Source organism: Oncorhynchus kisutch, linkage group LG12 (assembly GCF_002021735.2).
Source record: "Oncorhynchus kisutch isolate 150728-3 linkage group LG12, Okis_V2, whole genome shotgun sequence".
NCBI lineage: Eukaryota > Metazoa > Chordata > Actinopteri > Salmoniformes > Salmonidae > Oncorhynchus > Oncorhynchus kisutch.
Window position 1 is genome coordinate 22,299,233 of NC_034185.2, and position 26,517 is coordinate 22,325,749.

Below are 26,517 nucleotides of genomic sequence, written 5' to 3' on the forward strand. Positions count from 1 at the left end.
TTCCTGGCTGATGTTTTGGTCACTTTTGAATGCTGGTGGTGCTTTCACTCTAGTGGTAGCATGAGACGGAGTCTACAACCCACACAAGTGGCTCAGGTAGTGCAGCTCATCCAGGATGGCACATCAATGCGAGCTGTGGCAAGAAGGTTTGCTGTGTCTGTCAGCGTAGTGTCCAGAGCATGGAGGCGCTACCAGGAGACAGGCCAGTACATCAGGAGATGTGGAGGAGGCCGTAGGAGGGCAACAACCCAGCAGCAGGACTGCTACCTCCGCCTTTGTGCAAGGAGGAGCAGGAGGAGCACTGCCAGAGCCCTGCAAAATGACCTCCAGCAGGCCACAAATGTGCATGTGTCTGCTCAAACGGTCAGAAACAGACTCCATGAGGGTGGTATGAGGGCCTGATGTCCACAGGTGTGGGTTGTGCTTACAGCCCAACACTGTGCTTACAGCCCAACACCGTGCAGTGTTCTCTGGCATTTGCCAGAGAACACCAAGATTGGCAAATTCGCCACTGGCGCCCTGTGTCTTCACAGATGAAAGCAGGTTCACACTGAGCACATGTGACAGGCGTGACAGAGTCTGTAGACGCCGTGGAGAACGTTCTGCTGCCTGCAACATCCTCCAGCATGACCGGTTTGGTGGTGGGTCAGTCATGGTGTGGGGTGGCATTTCTTTGGGGGGCCGCACAGCCCTCCATGTGCTCGCCAGAGGTAGCCTGACTGCCATTGGGTACCGAGATGAGATCCTCAGACCCCTTGTGAGACCATATGCTGGTGCGGTTGGCCCTGGGTTCCTCCTAATGCAAGACAATGCAAGACCTCATGTGGATGGAGTGTGTCAGCAGTTCCTGCAAGAGGAAGGCATTGATGCTATGGACTGACCCACCCATTCCCCAGACCTGAATCCAATTGAGCACATCTGGGACATCATGTCTCGCTCCATCCACAGACTGTCCAGGAGTTGGCGATGCTTTAGAGGAGATCCCTCAGGAGACCATCCACCACCTCATTAGGAGCATGCCCAGGCGTTGTAGGGAGGTCATACAGGCACGTGGAGGCCACACACACACTACTGAGCCTCATTTTGACTTGTTTTAAGGACATTATATCAAAGTTTGATCAGCCTGTAGTGTGGTTTTCCCACTTTAATTTTGAGTGTGACTCCAAATCCAGACCTCCATGGGTTGATAAATTTGATTTCCAGTGATCATTTTTGTGTGATTTTGTTGTCAGCACATTCAACTATGTAAAGAAAAAAGTATTTAATAAGAATATTCCATTCATTCAGATCTAGATGGGATGGCGTATCACTGCAGAATGCTGTCATAGCCATGCTGGTTAAGTGTGCCTTGAATTCTAAATGAATCACAGACATTTTCACCAGCAGACACCCCCACACCATAACACCTCCTTCTCTATGCTTTACGGTGGAAACCACACATTCCTGAGATCATCTGTTCATCCACACCACGTCTCACAAAGACACAGCGGTTGGAACCAAAAATCTCCAATTTGGACCAGACCAAAGGACACATTTACAACGGTCTAATGACCATTGCTCAAGTTTCTTGGCCCAAGCAAGTCTCTTCTTATTTTTGGTGTCCTTTAGTAGTGGTTTCTTTGCAGCAATTTGACCATGAAAGCCTGATTCCCAGTCTCCTCTGAACAGCTGATGTTACGATGTGTCTGTTACTTGAACTCCGTGAAGCATTTATTTGGGCTGAAATTTCTGAGGCTGGTAACTAATGAACTTATCCTCTGCAGAAAAGGTACCTCTGGGTCTTCCATTCCTGAGGCAGTCCTCATGAGAGCCAGTTCTTGAAATGTTCCATGTTGACTGAACTTCATGTCTTAAAGTAATGATGGACTGTCGATTCTCTTTGCTTATTTGAGCTGTTCTTGCCATAATATGGACTTAGTCTTTACCAAATAGGTCTATCTTCTGCATACCACCCCTACCTTGTCACAACACAACTGATTGTTGTCTTCACTATTATTCTACAAAGTAGAAAATAGTCAAAATAAAGAAAAACCCTGAGTAGGTGTTCTAAAACTTTTGACCGGTAGTGTATATGTCAAGGAGGATTTCCTAAACTACTCACCTGAATGAAACACACAGAACAATATTTAGCATATTGAATAGTGAATAAATAAGATAATCTCCAAGTATACAATTTTCAATGCTTATCTCTCTCGCAATTCAACTAAATTATGCCAGTGAGAGGGAATTAATACACCCCACACACAAACAAGCATATGGATCTTTGTGCTCTGCACTACCATGTGTAGTGGAAGAATGAGAGAAGGTGATACTCGGGACTGGCGACTTGAAGGCGCCGAGGCCCAGCGTGATGACTCAATCACGATTTATGACATTGTTTGGATGAATGACCATCTGTGGGCTATTACAGGGCTCAAAAACACATTATCTGTGGTTTTCTGTGGGGAGGGACGTTCCCACAGAACCCTGAGAGCACAGACACCTTTGGAGATGTGAAGTGAGATGAAAATGTGAAATCGACTAAATTTATGTTCCTGTGTGAATTAAATTGTCATGTTTGGATTGTTCAAGAGATCGTAAAGAGCTATGCATTTTGATACCATATATATGTTTTATAGTACTGTAAGTGCTATGGATTTATTGTTACTGGGAAACTGTTATTTTGTTCATCGGACAACGGGTAGTTCAAAGAGGGAGTGACACAGGGGTGGGCTCCAATCATTTAAATTGAGTTGATTTGTTTAGAGATTATTCTGAATTGAAGACGTATAACCACGTTAAGTCTTATCCTATTGGTTGTAGTAATTTACTGTGCTAGTCTGCAATGGATCATGTATTTCATGTAATTGTTTGAGCATTAGTTGTTTTGTGACTAATATATTATATTAGCTGAATTGAGTAAATACATTCCTCGTTTTACAGAGTAATTCTTTGATTGACTACATGTTCATCATTTAGTAGGTCTATTTGTAGTTGTTATTTACACTACACGTTTGGGTAACACGTTGACATCTCTGATCTGCTTGTCTGAATAAATTAATGCTATAACATTGGTTGCCAGGATTAGCTATTCGTATCTAGTCTCTTAATAATTGCATAATGTTGCAAGTTAGACACATGATCATTATAGTCATACTGAGAGGAGATGTAAGGCTCGCTACCTTGACTAGATTCCTCCAGAGACGTACAGGGCCTGTTGCATTTTCTCACAGAATAATGGAGTCAGATTGATAAATGTAATTTATTATTATATTCAACATAATTTCTACATAATGGTTGGATAATTTCCACCGAACTACACGTGTAGTGCAATTTAATGAAGGATTGTTCTTACTGCAGGATGTGTTTTCCATAGATTGTATAGCTCTAGGAAGCCCTACTTACTCTTCTAGCTCTAGGAAGCCCTACTTACTCTTCTAGCTCTAGGAAGCTCTACTTACTCTTCTAGCTCTAGGAAGCCCTACTTACTCTTCTAGCTCTAGGAAGCCCTACTTACTCTTCTAGCTCTAGGAAGCCCTACTTACTCTTCTAGCTCTAGGAAGCCCTACTTACTCTTCTAGCTCTAGGAAGCCCTACCTACTCTTCTAGCTCTAGGAAGCTCTACTTACTCTTCTAGCTCTAGGAAGCCCTACTTACTCTTCTAGCTCTAGGAAGCTCTACCTACTCTTCTAGCTCTAGGAAGCCCTACTTACTCTTCTAGCTCTAGGAAGCCCTACTTACTCTTCTATCTCTAGGAAGCTCTACTTACTCTTCTAGCTCTAAGAAGCTCTACTTACTCTTCTAGCTCTAGGAAGCCCTACTTACTCTTCTAGCTCTAGGAAGCCCTACTTACTCTTCTATCTCTAGGAAGCTCTACTTACTCTTCTAGCTCTAGGAAGCCCTACTTACTCTTCTAGCTCCAGGAAGCCCTACTTACTCTTCTAGCTTTAGGAAGCCCTAGGAAGCTCTACTTACTCTTCTAGCTTTAGGAAGCCCTACGTACAGTATATTCCATATCTGTCCTATTACATGAACCATATACTTTATGATATATTTAAGCAATAAGACCCGAGGGGGTGTGGTAAATGACCAATATTATACGGCTAAGGGCTGTTCTTATGCACGACACAACGCATAAACTGGTTACCAATGAAATTAGACCAGTAAATAGTATTTTTTTGTCATAGCAGTGGAATATGGTCTATTATAAACTGGGTGGTTCGAGCCCTGAATGCTGATTGGCTGACAGCCGTGGTATATCAGACCGTATACCACGTGTATGACAAAACACTTATTTTTAATCTCTAATTACGCTCGAATTATTTCTTAAATATACCACAGCTTTTAGCCAATCAGCATTCAGGGCTGGAACCATCCGGTTTATAAATGGAAACAATGCATCAGTTATGACATATCTGACAGACTAACACATCGCTTTCTCAGAAGACACCTCCACCTTATCTTGTATGAAGACACACAATACACAATCTATCACATTGACACACGTGAATAACATGACTGTCCAGAGTCTAGACTGACCTCTTCATGGTTTTGGGAGACAGGTCTTTCTCCAGGTCTTTGACAGACAGGGAGTAGGACTCGGGGCAGTACTCAGTCTCCTCATCATAGGCGTGGTCCAGGAGGGTGCGTGCCCAGGTGCCCATGTCGTAGGGGGGCATCATCCCACCCAGCTCAGAGGGCAGGATCTCAGGGTGCATGAGCTGGTGAAGGCTGTTCAGGTTGTTCCCATGCATGAAGATCTAGAGCGGGATGGGCAAAACCAGTGGTTGACTTGGGCAGGAGCTCACCGGAACTGAGTACCGGCACCTCAAACATTCTACTACTTTAGATTATGTTCATCTTACAGAATAATAGCTCAAAAGTATAGTGGAGCTTCTGTTTTATTCCAAGTCAAGCACTGGACAAAACAACAACATTGACACAGATAGATAATGAGTATATACTGTCTTAGAGCACGTTATAAAAGTCTACAGTTTGTTGGAGTGGATAGATTTGCCCTTTTGAAAAGCAAAAGTCCTGACCTGAACAATGTTTATGACAGCAGCTATTCAGAAAGTATGATAACCGATGCTATATGTTGAATAGAATGACCTGACATTCATTGGTTACAGCAACACAGTTGACTTGTTGGTCTCTGTCAAAGTGATTTTTCAGAATGTTCAGTCAACAACTTCCTCACATCTTACCCTTTTTCTTGTCTTGTCCTTCAGAAAGGGTCGTATGACAGTGTACAGGGCGTGGATGTACCACGGCTGGTTCACAAAATGGATTCCTCCAAACCTGGCAGGAAAGCTGTCCTGTGGGCAATACAAAACACAAACACACTCACTATTCTACCTGCTGGTATGGTAATCCACTTTTGATGTGTTTTTGCTAAGAGTATATATTGTTTTATTCTATCAAACTACATTATGAGGAGGGTATGTTGGCTAATGAGAGTGGATTTGAACATTGTTTTGTAGAATGCAAATAGAAGTTAATTCTGTTCTTTTTCATTTCCTTGTCCAACGTCACAGATTTATCTTGATGGGTTTGCATATGGGCATTATTGGCTTTATGTTAATGTTGCGCATTGAAAATCACCCAGTCCATTTATGTTACAATATTGCACTTACATTGGCTTTTTCCGTGCTGTTACATTACCATGCAGGTTTGAGACATACAGTGCATTTGGAAAGTATTCAGACCCCTTGACTTTTTCCACATTTTGTTACATTACAGGCTTACTCTAAAATTGATTAAATTGTTTTTTCCTCTCAACAGTCTACACACAATACCCCATAATGACAAAGCAAAAACAGGTTTTTAGACATTTTTTAAAATGTATATGAAAAAAATAGAAACACATAAGTATTCAGACATTTTACTCAGTACTTTGTTGAAGCAAATTGGGCAGCGATTACAGCCTCAAGTCTTCTTGGGTATGACGCTACAAGCTTGTATTTGGGGAGTTTCTCCCATTCTGCTCTGTCAGAGTGACCATCAGGTTCATGGTCACCTCCCTGATCAAGGCCCTTCTCCCCCGTTTGCTCAGTTTGGCCGGGCGGTCAGCTCTAGGAAGAGTCTTGGTGGTTCCAAACTTCTTCCATTTAAGAATGATGGAGGCCACTGTGTTCTTGGGGACCTTCATATCTGCAGAAATGTTTTGGTACCCTTCCCCAGATCTGTGCCTCGACACAATCCTGTCTCAGAGCTATACGGACAATTCCTTCAACATCATGGCTTAGTTTTTTGCTCTGACATGCACTGTCAACTGTGGGGCCTTATCTAGACAGGTATGTGCCTTTCCAAATCATGTCCAATCAATTTAATTTATCACAGGTAGACTCCAATCAAGTTGTAGAAACATTGAAAGGATGATCAAAGGAAACAGGATGCACCTGAGCTCAATTTCGAGTCTCATAGCAAATGGTCTGAATACTTATGTAAATAGGGTATTTCTGTTTTTATTTTGAATACATTTGCAAAGAATTCTAAAAACCTGTTTTCACTTTGTCATTATGGGATATTGTGTCTAGATTGCTGAAAAAAAAATTCATCCATTTTAGAATAAGGCTGTAACTAAACAAAATGTGGAAAAAGTCAAGGGGTCTGAATACTTTCCAAAGGCACTGTAGATTGAACATTATTATCATAATGGTTTGTTATAATTTGGACACAGGGAGTATTCTGAGATTATACACTGATATAACAGGGTTGGCTGACGAGCAGCAGAACTGTGTCCCTGGGGAGAAGTTAATGTAAAGGAGCAATCTGATGATTTAGGGAATAGTTTGTGAGGAGGACGCAGGAGGAACACCCAGAGTGCACACTGTAATCTAGTGACACGATCTAGGGTAAAGTCATCTCACACAGGCACCGCAGCAGAGCAACATCACAGCTACAGTCAAACCTGCGGGAGGACAATCACCAGGAAAGCTCAAAATACACAATAGTCTCACAACATTTAACAAGTTGGTAATGCCTCAGTTTCATGTGTAAGTGTGGTTCCCATCTGTTCTGCAGACTTTACTGAAGTTTAAGACTGGTGTAATGGCTACCTGTATTAATTGAATTAGCTAATGGAGGTAGTTGACAATGGTGTTGCTAGCTCACTGTAGCTTCCCTGCTGAAAAAAACTGCATAGAAAAGCTGGTCATGCTGGTCACCAGCCTTCCAGCCTTCGCTGTGTTTTTGCTGGTGATCAACCTTTGCTGTGTTTTTTTCTGGTCATCAGCCATGCGCTGTGTTTCTGCTGGTGCCTTTGTTGTTCTTTTGCTGGTGCATTCGCTTGGTTTTTGCTGGTCTCTTCCCCGTGTTTTTGCTGGTGTTTTGCTTAATTTTCGCTGGTGATCAGCCTTTTGCTGTGTTTTGCTGCTGACCAGCCTTCACTGTGTTTTGGACACTAGTGACCAACATAACCAGCATCAAGTCGCATGATGCTGGCTTGCAAAGTAATGTTTAATTCCTATTGGAATCCTGACAGATTGGGGATATCCAACAATTGGAACTTTCATTCACCTAAAATCTGCCTGGGTTAGAAATATTAATAAATGACACTACCTACAGTGTATTCAGACATCTTGAATTTTTCCAAATGTTGTTATTTATTAGATTGTACCTTTATTTAACTAGGCAAGTCAGTTATTAAGAACAAATTCTTATTTTCAATGACGGACTAGAAACAGTGGGTTAACCGCGTTGTTCAGGGGCAGAATGACAGATTTTTACCTTGTCAGCTCAGGGATTCGATCTTGCAACCTTTCAGTTACAAGTACAACGCTCTAACCACTAGGCTACCTGCCACCCCAAGGGATGTTACATTACAGCCTTATTCTAAAATGTATTCAACAGTTTTTTCCCCTCATCAATATACACACAACACCCCATAATGACAAAGCAAAAACAGGTCATTAGACATTTTAGCATGTCCAATCAATTTAATTTACCACAGGTGGACTCCAATAAAGTTGTAGAAACATCTCAAGGATGATCAATGAAAACAGGATGCACCTGAGCTCAATTTTGAGTCCCATAGTAAAAGGTCTGAGTACTTACATAAATAGGGTATTTAAATAAATACAAATTTTGCTAAATTGTCTAAGAACCTGTTTTCGCTTTGTCATTGCGTGTTGATTGATGGAAAAAAAGTAATTTAATCCATTTTAGAACAAGGCTGTATTGCAAGAAAACGTGGAAAAGGTCAAGAGGTCTGAATAATTTCCAAATGCACTGTAACCACCTAAACTGGAACAACCATTTCGGTAACAGGTGCAATAACTCCAACTAACAGATTGGATTAATTTAGAACATGTTATTTATCTTTGTGTAGCATAAGATAATTTAATCAAGTACATGCAGAAATACTGATATTGAAAAAAACAATTCCAAAAATCTAACTGCAATGAGCATGCTGGGAAATATGATAATGATGGGCGTGGTTTTGCAGACTAGCTTCACCAGCTAGACCATGCTGGACTAGCATAGACCAGCATGGACCAGCTTGGTCACCAGCATACCACCATCACCAGCACATCAGCATGAGCTGGTCACCTGCATACCATAATCACTGGCATACCAGCATGAGGTGTTCACCAGCATCGCCAGCTTGACCAGCTAGTTGGCCAGCCTAACCAGCTAGACCATGCTGGTCAGACCATCTTGACCAGCAATCCGATCTGCATGGACAACATAGCCCAGTGTGGACCAGCTTGAAAATTAGGCTATTATGTTTTTTTTCCAGTAGGGTTTCCCTCTTAAATCTGTCTCAGACTGTTATTATTGAGTTTTTTCCTCCCAGCTCAGAGAACCAACATTGAATTCTTCAATAACACACGCTGTGCTATACCTATCTACCCAGCTGGATGTATACTTCTACTAAGCATGGTAATCGACTCACAACACTAATTCTCTCTATCACACTTTCAGACAGAAAATTTAAATGTCAGAGGGTATCCTTGCAGTGTGAGATAGATCTTGCCTCTTGGCTATGCATAGTTTGCAGATAACCAGATAGCTGTTAATTTTTAAAACAGGGCACTAATGGCTTCTTGTGCACGTCTAGGCCTAGACGCCAAACAGAAGGATCCATACACCTTAATCCCTTTACATCACAGGGATCAGTCCATCATTTGTTTAGGATACTCCTCATCACCCTCAGTGGGGCTAGCATGTGTTTGCTCTTGCCCTGCCTGGACTGAGAGAGAAAAGAGCCATGTGCTTTGATGGTGAAGACGACAGAACTGAGCTTTAAGGGCTCTGTCTATCTCAGGAAGGACAGCCCTTGTTGCCACGGTGATGCTGGACAGCTGGGTTAGCATCCCTTGGCCTGGCTGCAAGGACACTGGGCGGTCCAGCGACTGGCACCAGTAGAGCTGCTCACAGGCTGTTTTCAGGCACAACATCATAAGGAACAGCTGATAGTGGACAGGGAGAGTGATACATCTGACAGCTTTGACTAGGATGAAGGTGCAATCTGCATTATTCACTGAGTATACCAAACATTAGGAACACCTTCCTTTTGCCTTCAGAAAAGCCTAAATTCTTTGGAGGAATGGACTCTACAATGTGCATCCACAGGGATGCTGGCCCATGTTGACTCCAATGCTTCCCATAGTCGGCTGGATGTCCTTTTTAAAATTTTATTTTACCTTTATTTAACTAGGCAAGTCAGTTAAGAACAAATTCTTATTTTCAATGACGGCCTAGGAACAGTGGATTAACTGCCTGTTCAGGGGCAGAACGACAGATTTGTACCTTGTCAGCTTGGGGGTTTGAACCTGCAACCTTCCGGTTACTAGTCCAACACTCTAACCACTAGGGTGGACCATTCTTGATACACACGAGAAACTGTTGAGTGTGAAAAACCCAGCAGCATTGCAGTTCATGAAACAAACCGGTGCGCCCGACACCTACTATCGTACCCCGTTCAAAGGCACTTACATTTTTTTGTCTTGCCCATTCACCCTCTGAATGGCACACATACACAATCCATGTCTCAATTGTCTCAAAGTTTAAAAATCCTTCTTTATCCTGTCTCCTCCCCTTGATCTACACTGATTGAAGTGGATTTAACAAGTAACACCAATAAGAGATCATAGCTTTCACCTGGAAAAAAACAGTACAACACCGGTGCCCCTGCACATTGACTCTGTACTGGTACCTCCTGTATTTAGCCCCGCTATTGTTATTTACTGCTGCTCTTTAATTATTTGTTATTCTTATCTCATACTTTTTTTTTTGTATTTTCTTAAAACTGCATTGTTGGTTAAGGACTTGCAAGTAAGTATTTCACTGTAACTGTCTACACCTGTATTCAGCACAGGTGACAAATAACATTTGATTTGATTTGATTCGCCTGGTCAGTCTATGTCATGGAAATAACAGCTGTTCTTAATGTTTTGTACACTGAATATATAAGAAACGAAATAGAATGCAGGATGGAGACTGGTTGTTGTTGTTGGTCTGTACCTCTAGTACGATGTTGGAGGAAGGAGGGGAAGGGGAAGAATAGAAAACCACTGCTGCCCTCTTTGATGTATTCTAGCTACAAGCTACTTCTGCTACAGTTTCATTTGGAGAGGAAAACTTCCATAATTGAGAGCATGAAGCTTAAAGCTGCAATATGTAACTTTTTGGGTGACCAGACCAAATTCACATAGAAATGTGTGTTAAACATCTGTCATTCTCAATGAAAGCAAGTCTAAGAAGGGATAGATATGTTATATGTGTGCTATTTCTATGCTACCTGTTTTTAAGATTCATTTTTGTGTATTTTACTTTCTGTTTTGTACACCAGCTTCAAACAGCTGAAAATACAACATTTTTGATTATGGACAATACCTTTCACAGCGGTTTAGATGGTACAATGATTCTCTATACTATATTTTGATTGTTTTGTCACAAACTGAAATTAGGCGAACTATAAGAATTTTAGCAACCAGGAAATGCCGGAGCGATTTATGCATATGCATCTTTAACTGTGAGCAACTAAAAAGGCAAATGACATCCAAGCATCATCAGAAGCCAGCAACATGGAACATGAACAGATGGACGTGGGCATACGTAGGCCATTTTACAGGGCTCCAAAGATCTTTTATCACAAGATCAGTTCAATTGATTTATTAGCTTCTGTTTAGATGTATTAGTTAATAACCAAACATATATATATTTTTTAATCTCTTGGTGACTGTTATGTCACAGTTTAGCCTCCTGATATGCTTGTCCTTTTGTTGAAAACATATAGGTTGCCTGATGTTACCTCATAGATTTTCCCAAGCAACAAAAGCAAGAAACTAGGGCAGAGATTCAAGGGCAGCCCACCTAACAAGGCAGAGATTGCTGATGAGACTTTCCTTGCATTGCAGAAAGGCACTGATGGCAATAGAAGCCTATAAAGCCAAGCTGTCAAACCCCTCAGTGAACACTGATGAACACATACTGGCAAAATCCCAGAATGTGTTGTTCCACAAGGACTCAATGGTATACACTGATGACATGTGATTTGTCAACCAGAAAATGCTGATTAGCCCGATTGCAACAGTGAATGCACTATCCCCATTTTGAATGAATCTCATTTGAAGTTGAGCTTCATGGTCTGGAATGAATTTGGCAACTGATTCGTAAACATGACAAAAGGGTATATGCATGCAAACCCAAGAGATGAGATGGTGTACTAAAAGTTATAGCCTATAATATGTAAATCTGATTACATGAATTGTCAATCTGTGCTTTTTTCACTACTGTTGATGTTGAAAATTCTGGAAAGGACTCCCATGTTTTCACATAATTTTTTTGTGAAGCTGATGAGCCCATCTTTTCCTGGATTCATTTTTCTTTTCATAGGATAGGCTTGGCGAGCTCTCTAAATTCAGCTCTGCTCTTTTCAGGAGTCATTGATAAAGGATGGAGTAAATTAATCCTGCTGTGAAAATGAAAAAAGAAAACATCAATTTAGTGGAGTCCTTTTCAAAAAGAAAATGTAGCCTAAAAGTGAAGATGCTACTTTGTTATATACCTTTACTTACAGCCACTGGAAGTTTTTTGGGGGTGGGGATGTTGCGTTTTATCATTATTTATTTTCAAGGGAGAGGGCGCTTAAAAAATATTTTGGCCCATTGGTCCGCTAATACAGCACTATTTAAAGGCCCACTTTTGTGGATTTTAATATTTTTTTCGCCATTTATATATATATATATTTTATTTTTATGATTTTTCAGGGGGTTCTGCAGCCCCCTCAGCACCCTTTCTTCCCACGGCTCTGCCTGTGCTGGAATCGGGCCTCTTCATATGCACTAGTTTAACAGCAGACTACAATATAAACAGGCCCACAGCACTTTGTAGTAGGCTATCTGGGGAAGGCTTTTGATTGAGAGCTACATTAAGTGAAAACTGAAAATGACATAAAGCCATTCTCTGCTTTCTTTGAAGAGACAGACCCTGGATTAATACGTAGCCATGGAAATAGAGAGAGGAGAAAGGAGAGAGAAGAGAGACAGTTACAAACGATAGGTCACGTCAATAACGTAGGCACCACAGGAGACACTTTATCTACACCTGCCAGATCCGGCCTGTTAATTTGGGAAAAAGTAAAGTGAAAAAGTTGGGGGAAAGTTAATTGTGAGGGATGAAGCTCCACTTAGTGGCAAAACCAAATGAAAGCAGTTACAGACCAGACCAGCACAGTTCTTCTGCAGGAGAAACAACATTACAACTCCAGAGTGCCAGGCGGAATCGGAATCTGAGGCAAGCAAACTAACAATTGGTTTTCCTCTGCCCCTCGGTCCAAAATACTGTATGTCTGCTGCTGATTCCTCAGCCAGCTGAGAGTCCCCTGGACGGGGCTGTGGGATACGAGGCAGTGGAGCTGAACATTCAGATGGGAGACTCCCAGTCAGACAGAGAGATGGAGGGAGCACTTTGGTTGAACTTGTTACATGTGCATACTGCACTATTGAGCACAGCACAGCATAATTCCTGACCTCTCACTGAGGAAAGGCTCTGTTCTTCTGAATCACTCAAAATGTGTTAACAGGTCGAATCTATAAATATTATACAGACTCGCCCTTGATAAAAGTCCAGACTCGACTGAGGGAAGGTCAAATCCATATTTCACAGCTTTTGGGTATACTTTGGCGATAAACACATTGAAAAGGTTCTAGTTTAGGACTAAATTCATAAATACAATTTGAATAGACTGGAGCAAGTCCACTGCGTTATCGGCAAGCTTAGAGAACCATGTCGAGCGGTTTGCTGCTTTCAATTCATCCATCCTGTGGGTGGGCTTAATAAAACATGCGATCGATGGGAATTTATCATAGCTGAATAAGTTATTAATGGAATGGCATTAGGATCTGATCTGTGTTCTTCTCCTGGAGTTTTCACCAAGTAGAAAAGGAAAAACACTTTGTATAATCCCCTCAAAGCTCAATGGCTATTTTATCCACCTGTAATTTTTTTTTATTTTATTTTTATTGTACCTTTATTTAACCAGGCAAGTCAGTTAAGAACAAATTCTTATTTTCAATGACGACCTAGGAACAGCGGGTTAACTGCCTGTTCAGGGGCAGAACGACAGATTTGTACCTTGTCAGCTCGGGGGTTTGAACTTGTAAGAGGTATCTGTCTGGGAATAGGGTTTTCTCCCTTCATTACTACATAACGGGTTGGGGTCAATTCCATTTCCATTCCTGTCAATTCAGAAAGTAAATTAAAATTCACATTTTCCCTCACTGAAAATCATTGAGGATAATTGGAATTGGAATTTCAGTGTACATCCTGAATTGACCCTAACCCTGACACATATACAATATATACAAAGTATGTGGACACCCCTTCAAATTAGTAGATCCGGCTATTTCAGCCACACCCGTAGCTGACAGGTGTATAAAATCGAGTACACAGCCATGCAATCTCCATAGACAAGCATTGGCAGTAGGCCTTACTGAAGAGCCTTCATCAAATCAAATCAAATCAAATTTATTTATATAGCCCTTCGTACATCAGCTGATATCTCAAAGTGCTGTACAGAAACCCAGCCTAAAACCCCAAACAGCAAGCAATGCAGGTGTAGAAGCACGGGATGCCACCTTTCCTATAAGTCAGTTCGTCAAATTTTTGCCCTGATAGAGCTGCCCCAGTCAACTGTAAGTGCTGTTATTGTGAAGTGGAAATGTGTAGAAGAAACAACAGCTCAGCCGCAAAGTGCTAGGCCCCACAAGCTCACAGAACGGGACCGCCGAGTGCTGAAGCGTGTATCCCGTAAAAATCGTCTGTTCTCAGTTGCAACACTCACTACCGAGTTCCAAGGACTAGGCCCTTTAGTTCCAGAGAAGGGAAATCTTAACGTGATGCATATAATGACATTCTAGATTATTCTGTGCTTCTAACTTTGTAGCAACAGTTTCTGGAAGGCCCTTTCCTGTTTCAGCATGAAAATGCCCCCGTGCATAAAGCGAGGTCCATACAAAAATGGTTTGTCGAGATCGGTGAGGAATATATTGACTGGCCTGCACAGTCCTGACCTCAACCCCATCGAACACCTTTGGGATGAATTGGAATGGCGACTGTGAGCCAGGTCCAATCGCCCAACATCAGTGCCCGACATCACTAATGCTCTTGTGGCTGAATGGAAGCAAGTCCCAGCAGAAATGTTCCAATTTCTAGCGGAAAGAATTCACAGAAGAGTGGTGACTATTGTAGCAGCAAAGGGGGGACCAACTCCACATTAATGCAGATGATTTTGGCGTGAGATGTTCGACGAGCAGGTGTTCACATACTTTTGGTCATGTAGTGTATATACAATATGTAGCTACAGTATGTAGAAGAGTATTGATGGGTGAGAGACTGACTGGGCATCTAATAGATATACAATCTCAGGGATTAGATGTTAGATAACAAAGGGAAAAGACACAGACAGAGATAACAGCTTTCAATCAATTGAACCACTCTCAAGGGCACACCAAGCTCAGGCAAAGCCCAAGTTAACGCACAGCAAAAAAATAACTATTCCATCAAATTATCTAGCACTTTAATTGTAAAGGATAAAGCCATAAATCATATTTATACTACACCTCTTCACAAAAGTAGACTTTCCTTCTCCCAAGCCTCAGACAGAACATCATATACTGTATAACTACAGCCACTGTCCTCAAAGCACAACACGGCATTATCTGCTGCTACTGAAATAAGTCTATTAGCCATATGCAGGGGGAAAAAACACATTTGTTTGTGAATGAACAAAATGTCGTTTTTCACCACTATACACTTAGAAAAAAGAATGGCAATGCAATATGAATACTTTATAGAGTGCTCAAAAAATGAGCTCTAAAAATAGCTCCAAGCATGAACCTCTCGCAGTTCCAATTATTTCACTGACGATCTCCCACAATCATTAATAATAGTGATGAAGATTTGGCGGCAGGTAGCCTAACGGTTAAAGAGCATTGTGCCAGTAACCGAAAGGTCGCTGGTGCAAATCCAAGCCGACAAGGTGAAAATCTGTCGATGTGCCCTTGAGCAAGGAGCTTAACCCTAATTGCTCTTGTAAATTGCTCTGTATAAGAGCGTCTGCTAAATGGCTCAAATTTAAAAATGTAAGAGCATTTAAAAAATGTGTTGCACTCATATATAATTTATTGATCATATATAACTAATTGATTGAGCCTGGCTAAATGGGTTTTAAACTGTCACCTTTTAAGATGTGAATTAACACCATTGCACCAAATTACATAATTATGGAGAAGCAGACCATATGAAGAGAGGGACTGACTACAGCCCTACATCTGCAGAATTATGTTAATGTAAAACATTTGTCCCCCAATCTGTCTTAAAACCACAGAAATAATGCACACATCATCACCCACTCTGAGAGAGAATGGCATAAGTGTGTTTCTCTCATCTAGCAGCACAGTCCATCTGGATAGTACGTAGCATGGCGGTTGGACAGGTTGCCACGGAAACTTGTGGGATGGGATGGGGAAGACTGGTCTTTTGTGATTGGCTGCCGAACACAGGTTTTTCTCTAGACTAAGAGGGACAAAAGGCATGGCTAAGACAGAGAGAGAGAGAGAGAGAGAGAGAGAGAGAGAGAGAGAGAGAGAGAGAGAGAGAGAGAGAGAGAGAGCGGGCGGGCGGGCGGGTGAGCATGAGGAAACAACAGAGGCTCTAAGATAACAAAGCATAGCTTGGGGAAACCAAGGCCAGCATGGAGTGTTCTACTCATTTCAACCATTTGTTTCTCTTGATATTGATTTGCCAAGAATACCCACACTCTAAACAAGTGTTAATTTCTTTCTCTTTGTTTTGCAATATGCAATGAAATCTGTACTAGAGCTGTTCTCTGTGTATTAGCTATTCCAACAACAATAGATGTGACTGTCAGTTTGGTAATAGGAAACTGAATTATCACACATTGACAATTACAATTTAGTTATTTAGCAGACACAGTTGGAGATGCATTTTGAAATATCCTTATGGGGTATGTTCAGATTTTCGGTTCATTTTCATTTTTCTGTTAAGCTTCATAATCTTCCATAATCTTTTTCAAATTCTGTAAGCAGAGTGCTTTCATTGTTGCCAGTGGAAGTGTTAAAAAAATGTAATTGTTGTTAGTGATGTTGAATTTCATCATGTTATTCTGAACACCACCCACGTGCATTAACAAATGTACTGACAGAAAATGATAAAGAAGCTGAACCAAGATCCGGAATACAAACACACAAACACACTGGTGGGCAGCAAACAGTGAGCTGCACCTGATGCAAGTACAAATGATATGTAATATGGATAAATCATTAGCTATAACATGTCCTTCACAACAAAAAACAACAACGTCTTGACGTCTTGGCAATTTCAAAAATCAATACCCGTAGAGGCAACGAGTGTTAACCTCAGCTGAGGATGAAAACCTAATGGTGATGTCTTGAATGTGCTTTTCTTTGTGTGTGATTTCTTTAGCAGATCAGGCCCTTCATGACAGTCATAGTGAATCATGAGGCGGGCTGGCACACATGAGCCCTTCAATGTCATTACACAACCCACCAGAGGGCCACAACACCCTGAGATGCTCTCAGTGTTCAGTGTCAAGCGGGCTCACAGATAGGATGTCACCACTATCCATTACACTGGAGAGAAGCATTATGAGGAGAAGGGTCAGGCACTGGACAACACATTTTGTGTCTGAGGTGGAAAATCAATAGTTGAAGATACCATACCATATAATAAATAGCATATATACCTTATGAAGTATCTACTATTGTAGAACCGATGATCATATATTATGTACTGTCGATATAAACTTGCTCAGATTGAGAAATGTTTAGCCAGTAACTGTTGATTATGTGGCTGATTCCATTAGTAAGTACAATGTTTCTGTTGGGTTGTATTTTATTTTCCATTCAAAGGATGACAACAGTGTTCCCGCATGATTTGATAGCAGCACATTGGGAGGCAGAGATACTAATAGTAGTGATCAATTATTCACAGTCTAATCTGTGTCTGGAGAGGCAGTGGAATGTGCAATGGCCTCATCATGGTCCTCCATCGATATTCAGTCAAGGAACCTTTCTGGTGATAACATGGCTACATATTACATGGCTACATAGCTACGGAACTAGCCTATCTTAACTTTCCATACATTAACATTTGAATGATGGACTACAGAGGAATTGGTTGGCAGATAGCCTAGCGGTTAAGAGCATTGAGCCAATAAACAAAAGGTTGCTGATTCGAATCCCAGATCCGACTATGTGAAAAATCATTCTATGCCTTTGAGCTTGGCACTTAACCCTAATTGCTCCTATAAGTCGTTTGCTGTATGCATTTTGTTATTAGGCTACACATCATATTTATAATTTGGTTGGCCACCTCCCAAAGGATGCACTTGGACAGAGACCTTGTCTTTTGTATTCCATTAGAAAATATTGAACAGGGTCAAAGGAATGTTGTTCAAATTTGAGTCTCTGCATCACCTGCTGAAGATTGCAATCATAGGCTCAGAAATCAAAATGGAAATGTCGTAATTAATTTCTTATGCAAGTCTTTGATTGTAAAGTAATTTCTGAGAGTACAGAGGAGTGATTATTGAGTGGATGTGCATTTACATTATAACAGCTTGTCACATCACCAAGAGAATGATAAGAAAGTTGGTCAGAAACTGTTTTTCATTAAGATCCGGTGACTTGTCCCACTACTCCAGCAAGCATCCCAGGTGTGCAGAACCATGTGTAGTTATATATAGCTTGTCGCTAATGTTCCCCCCATATAAACTAGTAGCAGTAGTGGTATATTTCTATAACCGACCATGACAACAACGAAGATCTGCACTTCCACACTGCAAGAGTGACAAGTGTCTGGTGTATTCAAAATCCCCCAAAAACGTTATTGTTTTAGGCTTGACTAAAATCAGTAAATGTAGCAAACCCCTCTAATCTGGGTAATCTCAGTAAATGGGAGTTTATTGTCAAAAGTAGCTAGGAACTTAATCTAAGTGATGTGGAGCCCAGCAAAGAGAAGGTTTATAAGAATGTTGAGACTGTTACCTGTAGACCTTCTATGGCCAGTCTCAGCATACTCGGTGTTAGTTTGGAGGCTTGTTTGAATGTGAAGTTGCTCCAGTCGATGATCAGGACAAATCCATTCACCTGTAACTCTGGATCTTCTATCATGGACTCCAGCGACAACAGAATAGATCGCAGTATATCCACAAATGTATACCTATAGAGGTGAGCAAAAGCATTAGGAGACTATTCTAGTACTGTAATCCCAGTTAAATAGTTAACTGTAAAACTGAAATGTAACCAGCATACCCTTGTTTGGCAGTAAATAGAGAATGTGACTCTTTAACCTTTTAATTCAGGAGAGTAATACACAGAGATCCAGATTGCAGAGACAACTTGACTTGTATGAGTGCTGTCATTAAGTTAATGGACACTCCTGATGACCTTTTGTGTGTTTATCACATCCTGCTATTGTGTGAAATTACTAATGTGTTTTCATTGTGACTATGGAGATCACATGAGTGGGCCCTTAAAGTAAAGTAAATCACAAACTCAAATCTCTAAAGTAATGTGGTGAAACGTAATTTGATTGTATCTGGTTCAACACTTACAGTCTTCATTCACTAGTGGGGTGCTAGCATTTTTACTGACCTGTGCAGCCTAGTCTATGCCCATTCAATGGCCTACATCAATGAGACACTGACAGGGCTCGCCTTTTGGTTAATAGTTCAATTTATGTTTCGGTTAAATTCATGAGACTAGGCTATAACAAAGCCAATGCCACAGATTTGTGGGAAAATATATAGATGGTCGACTAAAAGCAAACTGTCAAGTGGCGTTACAGTAGTTCTGAAAGGACAGCTCCCAAATATCAAACGGACATTACCTGCTCTGGTCCCAGTTAGCAGCAAAGAGAATCAGTATTTTTCTGCCATATCTGTCCAAGTTGGTCAGCACCCCCGGAAATCCGTCTTTGAGAGCTTGCTTGATTCCCGGGTCGGTTGCTTTGAGATTTTTAAACATATCCAGATTTTGCTGACGATATTCGAAATACTGGGCCAAGAGACGAAACGACTCGAAATGATTAAATTTCCGCGCTCGGAGAAAGCGCAGGATGAAAGCATCTTCTGTCCTAAGAAAGCCAATGTCTGGGCGGGTGATGATCATGTCCCTCACCTCCTGAATGTCCTGATGTAGAGTGTCGGGGTTCTCCTTTAACTCCACCTTGGCTTTCTCCAGGGTTTCTGGAGACAAGCCCGCTTGCAAGTGAGCCATCGTCCTTGCTTCCACGGCCAATATTGAATGGTTGGTAAAATATTACCGTCGATGGAGCCAAATCCTCCAACAATGAATGCGTCACGTATATGCCTATTGGACCCTCTCAATCAGTTCCCTAAAATCAAAGCCTGACTTCAGATATCGTCCTGGGTCCTCCTGAGTAGGCCTGTGATAGAAGGTGCAACATTGGCTGCATTCACTTTTTGGACAGCGCCATTATGTTTCCACCTGTACCTATCTAACATTTGACTTCTGTTTCCAACTTTCTTCTCATATGTTGACATTTATAGCTCTGAAATCAGTCGCAATACTGGCTGTTGCTGACTTCCCAATTAGGTCTATGAATAGCCTATGTTCAGTCACCGATTGCATCTCTAACCTGGCTATGTTGGAAGCCTAAACACACAATTGTGAGACAACCGTTATCATCCATCCCCACCCAAAATAATCTAACATTACAATTACCATAAAATCATTACACTATGCTACCTTCAAGCGGTCAGGCAATGCGGCACCCTGCAGCAACTCCTGTCATAACTCTCCTTACCGAATGCATTGCAATTCAGAATCAGAAAGATGCTGTCGCCGACTGCTAGAAATTACAGTCAAAGACTCAAGGCGACATATTCCGTCGACATCCTCACTCCATCCAGTATGCTGTCTATTTCCATTCTGTGTGTTTGGTCCCAATATTGGGTGACCAAGTCCAATTCCCGTTGTTCTGAGCGCGGTGCTGCTCCGGTTCTTTTTGTGGTTGCTTTACGTCAGTGAGGCTGTTGCCGTTTTGTTGCTGTTGAAAGTGACTAAAAACCATCGCTCCAGTGTTATAGTCACTCTGGCCGTCATCACATGGTGTAGGAGGGAGAATAACCCTCTCTTCACTCTCTATTCATCGCACCCAAACACCACCTGCTCATTGGCTGCGACCAGACCAGACATAGGCTGCCCACTCTGATTTTACATTCGAATTTATGCTGATTCCTCTTCTATCGTCGTCTCAATCTCAGTCTGTCATCAATTTGTGGGTCATGAATTATTTATTTTATTTTAGCGTATAGGCTATTCTAGTGCTGTATAAATAATATTTTTGAAACGACCTCCAACCATTCAACCATGTTTATGTCATTTAGCATTGCATTGTGGAACCCATTTTGCGTTAGGCTATAAATGCATTAGGTCATATGGCTATAGCCTACGAGTACAACCGAAAACAATGCACGTGTTTTGACTTCATGGGTAATTTTCATTCTCTTTAGTTTATTAAATAGTTTATTCCTATGGCCCTCCCTTTCATTATTGTGACACTTTACATCAAAATGTTTACAATGTTGCATCAAACAGGCAACACAATTGGTTTGATGTATCTATTTAATTGATTGCAGCAGTATCCCGACATGGGCTTTGTTTCAGTAAGGCAATTAATTATGTCTTGTGGTGGTCTACGGCTGCACACTGTCCTCCTGGTCCTCCGAATCTGGGCGGGGCCAGTGGCCGCTCAATTGAATAATAAATACCAACCTGTCTGTTCCAGCATTTGTTGCGTTTGTTGCTCTCTCCCCATGTACAAACACATGTGATTACAAGTTGTGCTACAAAGGTTGCCCAAATTGCTTCCAAGCTCTGAGAGCGAGGATCAACGGCGCAGACTGTTGAGGAGGACTTGGCATGCGCACCGGTGCACACGCGCGCGCACACAGCCGGGGACCCCTTGACTTGACAGGGGTCCAATCAATGTGATTTTTTGAGGTACCATCCGCATCATGGCTGCTGATTTGAGCCCTTATAATGGTGCGCAAACCTGTGTAGGCTTATATTCTAATTGTCAACCTGGATAATAATCTAACGGGTGCTGTTGTCTGAGTCAGACTGAGATGCACATACACTTCCTTGTGCAATGTGCGATGATGAGACATTCAGTTCAAAGTCTTATAGATATAAAAGGCTCCATTTTCAGAGCTTATCAACCTAGTGCAACAAAGGAAATGTCCTCCCACTCACTCAAAGTCGAACCAATTATGCATTGTTCCTTGTGAATCTCCTCTGGAGTCACTTATTCTGCAGAGCTTGTGTGGGGTTTATTAATTGGTTATTTCGTTAGCTGATTCATAGTGTTAGTTAGACATCAGATATTCTGGACATCACTCAACCGCTCCCCCAGCTCGAGCGCGACACTGGTGAGGATGTAGCGGGAGATAAGCCGCAGCGCGTGGTTAATTTTATGTAGCGTGAGGGGCCAGAGGGAGCACAGGACTGACATCTGAGCAGTGACAGGGTGGAAAAATAGACTCCCGAGGGAGAGGGAAATGGGCAGACGATAATTACACTCTGTTCTGACGGGTGTGTGGAGGAAATGAATTGAATGGACGGACCTGCATAGCAAATTACCTTTGTTGTGAAGGCGCAGCTGTCATTTTGAAGTGTTCTCTCACGTTGCTCTGTGAATAGGCCATTTGGTCTTTCGATGGTTGATTCCTTGATTATTCAAAAAAATTATCGTAGCTTAAGATGTTAGAACTCAGATTTCAGTATTTGTATTGGTGCATGATGGCATTCAGAATGGCATTTGGCTATCTATGCTCGATGACAATTACCCCTATCTACAAAAAAACTGGAGATGTAGGCTTCAGCAGCTACCTGGTAAGACAGGTTGGATGTTTACAAAATGGTTAATATTACAGAGCCAGATCACAAAGGTGTCATAAAATTAGTGACCTTGACCAAACTCACGCGTCCAGTCACTCCAGTGCTACCCGGTGGCCGTTTCAGCACCAGGTGAGTGGACAGCGCCTTGTTGAATATGCTCTAGCTCTGCGAGGTATTTGGAAACTGGTGTCGCTGGTTTAAATGACGGCGATGTAACATTATTTTAAATGTTTAGATTGGGGTATAGATGTCAAGTTTAAAACATCCCAAATATACAGTAGTGAGACAAAACAGGCTACTTACTAAACAACACGGGACAATATAGTCCAGAACACTCAGTACTTCAGTGCATGGAAAGATGCCATGAGTTGCTATTTTGTAAAGTGCATGAGCTAAAAAAAAAAGATGATTAAATTGCACATCTTAATGGAAAGACAGTGCTTTTAGCTTGAGTTTTGATTTTCTACAGTCATGTTAATAATTATAGGCCCGGGGCCTCTGCCTCTGACCTTGGCTGGTCCATAAGCGTGGTTGTGTGAAAACCTGGTCTGGTACTGCTTCAATATTAGATGGGGCAGGCGCCCATCAAGCCAATGCCCAGGAGCTTATCTCAATAGCCAGATGGTGGAGGGAATGGTGGATCTCTGAACAATCTATGGGGGAATGGAAGCACGAGGCCTATTAGGCCTACAACAGAAATGTTAACAAATTACCCGAATTTACCCAAATTACCCGAATTGTTTAATTAAACATTCTCGAGAACTGCCATGAAGAATTTTCATTAAAACGTTTTTCTTAGCCTTCCAGTTCCCCTTCCCAGCAAGTTCAGAGAAATGGGTGAGTGGGTTCAACATGGCGCCCAGTGCTAAGTAGCATCAGTGCTGCCAGGCCGGGTGTGCTCGCTCGTACAGACAGACAGAGATTCAGATGCCACCTAATGGACTAGTGGTTTATCGGAGGCTTGCCCAGGGCCTTTGCCAATATGGTCGCCGCGTGTCCGCTAATGTTCAGATGGAGCAATATGATTGAGCTGCTGTAGGGTATAACTCATGATAAATTACACGCCATATGGCGCACCGGCCCGTGTTTAAGGCCTGAACCAATCTCACTATCTGGCATCTTGTCAGACGCAGCCTACATGGTGTTATTAGTGGCGACAGGTTCAATTAATAGTCTGGGGGTTGAGGGATGTTGTCATAGCATACCACTTACGAACGGAATTTAGAATTGTCTTATTTATAGAAAAAGTGTGATTTGTCAAACAAACCTATGAGCGTCATATGCACACGGTTAGGAGATAACCATTGATAAACAAATACCAACTGTTCCCAGCATCAGTGCTCATGCACGACTGTAGCCGTTTGCTTTTCGAAACGGCCCTAATTAACCACGTGGTCCATTTAAACCGTGGGGATTGCAAGACGCCATACCATGAAATACAACCGCGCACCAGAAAAAATAATAATACATTAAATAGACGTGCTAGTCTCAGAGAGTGAGTACAACCAAAATGTTTTATTTGTCTTGCTCAGTTGTGGCTTGCCCAGTTAAAATAAAAACATAGCTACAAAGAGAGGACCATTGGGACAAGTCAAGTTGCTTTAGCAATGACAAAATATAGGTACTGAGTAAGCAACACTCACCAATAAGCCATCCATCCTCAACAGCTGCCTTCTGTCGGCATATATGCCAATAATGCTGTTCTGCAGGCATACAGGCCAACAATGTTGTTTTGCATAAAGAAATGGTCGTGCATTCCACCTGGCCATCTTGCCACAACATTCAGCAGCGTCTTTTGCGCATCACATAAAGAGTGGAAGCCTTTTCTTTTCACATAGTTGAATTCGTTTTGTGATGGTGATTTTATGGCGATGTGGTGGGTGCCATCTATTGATCCGTTCGTATTTGGGAACCCATTGATGGCGTCATGGCAAAGAAACCCCTGTTGACGTCAACCTGTTGTGCGATGGTTTATGGAAATGGTATGTGTTACTGTTCATTTTGCTGATGATTGCATCCAAAACATTGGCTCATCGAGGGCTGTGAGATGCGAATTGGCAAGCTCCCGCTATAAAGTACCGGTTGCCAAAATCCGGAGGGTGGATAGCACTTGGATGTGCACCGGAATGGCATGCCTTTTTAAGGTTAGTCTTAAATCCTCGCAAAAATCATATAAAAATGGGTTTTGGAAATGGAAATACGATTACGTTTAAAAACGATTTCATGATTACTCTCACAGGTTCACACATTTTCAACATACAGTATATTTTCCCCATACTACGCTTGACAAACAGTTCCCTTATTCTACCACTTGGCACTGTGTGTACGCATGGTCATGGCACACTCTCAAGCCAACGTTCATATTGATACATCTCGCATTTTGCGTGGAAATGATCCCACGCATGGTTTAAACACAGATTTGTGCCTACGCATGAATGATAAATGAGGTCCCAGGAGACCAATAATGTCATGTTCACTGATTATGTTACAAAATATTACAATCTGTTCGTACACCTTGTTTTTTTCTGTGGAACATTAGGGGGGAAAATGAGGTTATATGTCACTTTGTCTACATTTATCCCAGAATCACTTGTATAATCTTATGTGGGAGGGAAGTGCTTTTCAATGAGTTCTTAAAATATATTTAATTGAAAAAGCCCTTGCCTTTGTTATTACCTCCTTTGTCACATTAACTATAAGAGAATAAAACATACCACTTCATTCATATGATATCAGGAATGTAATTTAATTATATTAAGGTTCTGACATGTTTATTGTTATTCTTATGATTCCATTCATTTAAATATTCAGTCAGGTCACATCACAAGTTTCCAATTGTAAATGATCTGATTAAGTAAAAAGCACACCCCCATATTTACAGATGACCAATGCACTCCACCAACAAAAGTACAAAACTGTTGGCAGGATTTTATTCAGAAGGATGCAATGAACATATAATGTCACATGATGGCACTGTTGTAGAAGTTAATCTGCAGTCTACCACCTTTTCAGACCCCTTTGTCACAGAGTAGTGTATTCCATTTTGGTCAGCAACTACAGATAGCTTGCACAGTTTTAATGCTAATATGATAACACAGAAGATGATCAATAATGAGTACTTTTAAACAATTGAATAGCCAGTTTAAAACTAAACCTAAACATCAATTTTCCACATGAGCAGAATGCATAAGTCAGGTCTGATTGTGTTAAAGTATGTCCTGGCAACCTTCCCACACCACATCATCTCCATCCATTGTGTTGTAGAACATCAGGCCATTGCAATGAAGATGGCAATATACTGTATCATGCATACAACAGTGGACTGTGTAAACTAAGGGCGGAGAAACAATATCTTGGGAATTCAAAGTCAAATTGACAATATTGAGGTTGTCAGAATAGTGTTTCTACTGTGAATCATTTAAAGTACTATTTGTACAGTGTTTCTCAGAACAATTGTTCATATCCATATCAAACTAGCCTGGTTAATGCATGTAACAATGGTGAACATCAAGAGTTCAAAAGGCAGTTAGCAGGGGCTAAATGTAATGAGGAAACCTGCCTTTAGAAATGAACCAGCTCTGTGCCCCTAAACTGCAGGCGGGGTCATCTGTTGGGCTTTGTGCGTTCCTAATGGCACCCTATTCCCTACATAGTGCAGGCCCTGGTCAAACATAATGCCCTACATAGGGAATACGGTGCCATTAGGGACACAGACATAGTATCATGGGTCAGTAAAGTTGTTATCATGTGGAATAAAAGGGGTCACGACCCCCAGGCTCCACCATGATCAAAGACCTTGGCCAACATGTTCCATCCTGGGCAAAACCATTGACCCTGAACTACTCAATGCTGCCTACTGAGGCTCTGCCCCACTACAAACCAAGGACAAAGCCAAGGAAGGAAACCTGCAGCAAAGGCACACAATCGGTTTAAGCCTGTCTTTAGAAAATCATTACTGACTTGGAAATATGTCCTTCTGTCCACATACAGTGACTTCAGAATGTATTTATACCCCTTGACGTTTTCCACATTTTGTTGTGTTACAGCCTGAATTCAAAATGGATGAACTATCTGTTTTTTCTCACATATCTACACGAAATACCCCATAACGACAAAGTGA

At 41.6% G+C, this 26,517-nt stretch overlaps 1 protein-coding gene across 1 annotated transcript in view; it reads right to left on the minus strand.

Moving 5' to 3' along the window:
- The window catches only part of LOC109900711 (clavesin-2), a 28,052-nt gene extending 7,339 nt beyond the window's left edge, over positions 1-20,713 (minus strand). The window contains exons 1-4 of the mRNA XM_020496478.2: positions 19,363-20,713; positions 18,519-18,693; positions 5,187-5,297; positions 4,519-4,739 (exon numbers count right to left, since the gene is read on the minus strand). Coding sequence (XP_020352067.1) covers positions 4,519-4,739; positions 5,187-5,297; positions 18,519-18,693; positions 19,363-19,751 — 896 coding nt within the window. The 5' untranslated portion in view covers positions 19,752-20,713. The remainder of the gene's footprint in view (positions 1-4,518; positions 4,740-5,186; positions 5,298-18,518; positions 18,694-19,362) is intronic.
- Between the last annotated feature and the right edge of the window lie 5,804 nt (positions 20,714-26,517).